Source organism: Odontomachus brunneus, unplaced genomic scaffold (assembly GCF_010583005.1).
Source record: "Odontomachus brunneus isolate Ranch 3 - 2012 unplaced genomic scaffold, Obru_v1 Obru_scaffold_279, whole genome shotgun sequence".
In the NCBI taxonomy this organism is placed as follows: domain Eukaryota; kingdom Metazoa; phylum Arthropoda; class Insecta; order Hymenoptera; family Formicidae; genus Odontomachus; species Odontomachus brunneus.
In genome coordinates this window covers 151,447-154,699 of record NW_022639729.1, presented here as the reverse complement: position 1 = coordinate 154,699, position 3,253 = coordinate 151,447, and the positions used below count along the sequence as shown (strand labels likewise).

The window sequence follows — 3,253 nt, the reverse complement described above, 5'->3', positions numbered from 1 at the left end:
GAGAGAGAGAGAGAGAGAGAGAGAGAGAGAGAGAGAGAGAGAGAGAACGATTTACGGTGTACTTGAAATATATTACGGGCGCAACTGTTAAGGCCATCTTGCTTTTGTGATAGAGCGGACCCATCAATATCGTATATACGGAGAGATTGCGCGCGTACAAGCGCGTTGCGGCTTCTATCTCTCACGATACGTCGTTAACGCGCACGTCATCGGGGAGTGACAGCGCGGGATTATAATTTACATCCCAGCGGCGCGGAATCGAGCCGGTCTAATTCCAAGAGAACACGTTAGAATCAATCGGACCGGGCCAACTGGACTAAAATGAACTCATCAATCAATCGCATGATGATGTATGAAATCACGCATCGAATTAATAAGGACGCGAGAGGCGCAACGGATTGCGGTGATAGGGCGAATTGTTGGCAAAATTTTCGCGTGGGACGAGAAAATCGAGCGGGAGAACGAAGAAGGTCGGTGAAGGATCGCGGGAACAAGCGCTACCGGGGCAGCGCTAAGGTCGTTCGTTAAAAAGGGAAATGGAAAAAAAAGAGAGGAGGGAAAAAAATTAACAAAGGAACGCCCATGTATCAACTCACGATCGGGCATCGTTTTCCACACCCATCCTCCAGGGTTACCGGTACCGAGCCGGCGATCGGGAAAAAAGAAACCCGACAGCACGCGCGTTGCCGACGCCTACCGACGCCCGCAGCTAGAGGCGCGCGTGGGTGGCGCGTGTGCATAACACTGCATATACGTGACGTCCGATTAATCGCGGGATTTCGTAACGATCGCAGCGGGCGACGATGCAACCGTGGTGGCCGAAGTGAGGGACGAAAAATCCTACGCTCGTCCACGAGAGTGTCCTTCGCGAATTCGAAATTCGCCACGTTGGCTCTCGCTGATTTTTTTCTCTTTCTTTTCATTATTTTCTCTTTTCTTTTCTTTTTCATTTTCTGCGCTTCATGCTGTTTTGAGCGACCTCCGTCGTCGAATCGGGACTCGAAGGGAAATCTAAAGTAAGAGCAAAATGTCGAGTCGACTTTTTGCTCGTGCTGCAGACTTCGATTTCTCAGCATCTGAAATTTGGCATTTTACTGTGGCACTTTCGACAATCGGACCAACTTTTGCCAATTCTGCACAACTTACAGCTTCTATGCCAAGCCCGATTCTAATTGGGGAGGAAATCGAGTTCTCTCGTCTCAAATAGGAAGTAAATGTGGAAAATTTTCTACTGAAAACATTCAAAAAGGAGTTTCATCCTGGAATCTTAAGTGTAGATAAAATTTACCCGGACCGACTTTTCAAACATTACCGCTCTTGAAAACATGTGATTTGTTTTTTAATTATGATCCTTTTCAGACAACTTTGAGACATAAAAACATTAATGGATTCATATTTTTTGATGTTTTTTACGCCGATTAAAAAAAGAGGCATTGAATTCGGACCATTTTTACGGAAGTTATGAGTAAATGAAAATGCTCTGGGTAAAATTTACTTATGTTTATGATTTACGTAATGTTTTCTTCATGTTCAGGAGTCTAAGATTAAGGAAGATTAAATGTCGTAAATTTTCTCTTTCCCAGTGAACACTATCAGTAACATTACGTCAATGTTATAATTTCCCACTCAACAATGTAAATGTGATATAACCGCTGCGTTGTGTAATAATTACATTGTTGTGTGAGAAAATATAACATTGACGTGATGCTACTGTTAGTTGGTGCTTACTAAGTTGAGTTTCAATATTTTTTCTTTGTTAACTTTCTTTTGTGTGTCTGAATAGGAAATTGTCCGTGTACTATTTATTTAAAACGTGAAGACGCTCAATTTTCTTATGAATCAAACTTGTCTTCAGAATCTGTAAACGTTAGGAAGTTGAAAACAAAAGGTGGAACGAGAGCTGCCAGTGCAAATCGATGAAGAAGCGCGCGCACTTCGGAAAAGAAACCTTATATATGTTCTTTCCGTCGTGTTGGCAGCTATGATCTGGAGGAAGAAACGCGAAAAAATCAGCACGATTTACCCAGCACTCGTAAATTATCACAGGAGCATCAGACTCACCTCCTGAACCCAGGCCTGTTGCTTGATCGGCGCATCCGGCGCGATGGCGACTCTTCCGGCGGTCCTCTGTTTGTACTCGTGAAGAATGGGAATCTTGGAGTTCTTGTCCGCCGACGACAGGACCAACTCGCGTTCTATCTGTGAACGGAAGAGGCCGTGATTATCGTTTGCCAGAAGCAATCATTTCTCTTTGACCGAAGGCCATTCGCCGCGAGTCATCTCTCATACAATCCGACTCCTCATGAACACGCGTTCACTCAGCAATAATTCCTAAAATCTAATGGCCGACAGCAGGTGTGAAATATATTAGGTTGATATGAAAGATTTGTGATATTTGTCAAATAAAATAGAAAAAAAAATTATCCAAGTTCGAAGAGTTAATAATTTTTTACAACTGAAATATGAATAACTTCGATTTGATATTTTATAGATATTTAAAGAAGACTTCTTGTTCTTTTTTAATACTTCTGACATCTTAAAAATCAAAATAAATAAAAAAAGATTATCAATCAAAATAGATAAATAAAAAAAGATGACAAATCTTTTGCGTCAGTCCCAATGGCATACACAAACCGCAAATTATTTCATCGTCGTAATCTCTCCTCGTGTATTTTTCAACTTCCGATTCTTCCAAGTACTGTAATTTTCAAGTATTTTGTAAAGTCGCGTTTCTTTCGAGGTGGTTCTCGCTGTTAAGATAAATTGTCTCACATCATTGCCACCGGCTTGTATAACATAATCTCTAACCCCGATTTTCCTCTTATCCAAATATGCAACTTCCTGAAGTCGCCATTTCCGCGAACAAAACGCACCGACCGGAGAAAATTAATTCTTCTCGCGGCTCAGGCGCAACCGAGCGTGCTCTGAAAGGCACTGTATGCGCTTAGGTAAACAGAGCAAAAACAAACGGACGATATATAACCAAGCAGACAGCCATCGCCGAGAAATTTTCCGCGGAGGAGCTTCTTCGGTCCGCGTCTATGTCGGGTAGAACATCCGTGTCGAAGCGGGCTCGCACGCACGCACGCACGCACGCACGTACGCACGCACGCACGGTGATACGCAAAGTGCGTGCGGTCGGCGCAACCACCGAGCGACGTGTGCATTCGTTGCGTGCGCGTAATAACGCAACGCGGAGTAGGTGTCACTGAACTAAACTGGCTGGCTGGCTGGTTGCAAGATCGCCAACCAG

General features: G+C 43.6%; 1 protein-coding gene across 5 annotated transcripts in view; it reads right to left on the bottom strand.

Moving 5' to 3' along the window:
- LOC116853131 overlaps positions 1 to 3,253 on the bottom strand; it is a 96,477-nt gene that overhangs the window by 23,823 nt on the left and 69,401 nt on the right. For all 5 annotated transcript variants that reach the window (XM_032834022.1, XM_032834023.1, XM_032834025.1 and 2 more), the window contains one exon: positions 2,062 to 2,199. In XM_032834022.1, coding sequence (XP_032689913.1) covers positions 2,062 to 2,199 — 138 coding nt within the window. The remainder of the gene's footprint in view (positions 1 to 2,061; positions 2,200 to 3,253) is intronic.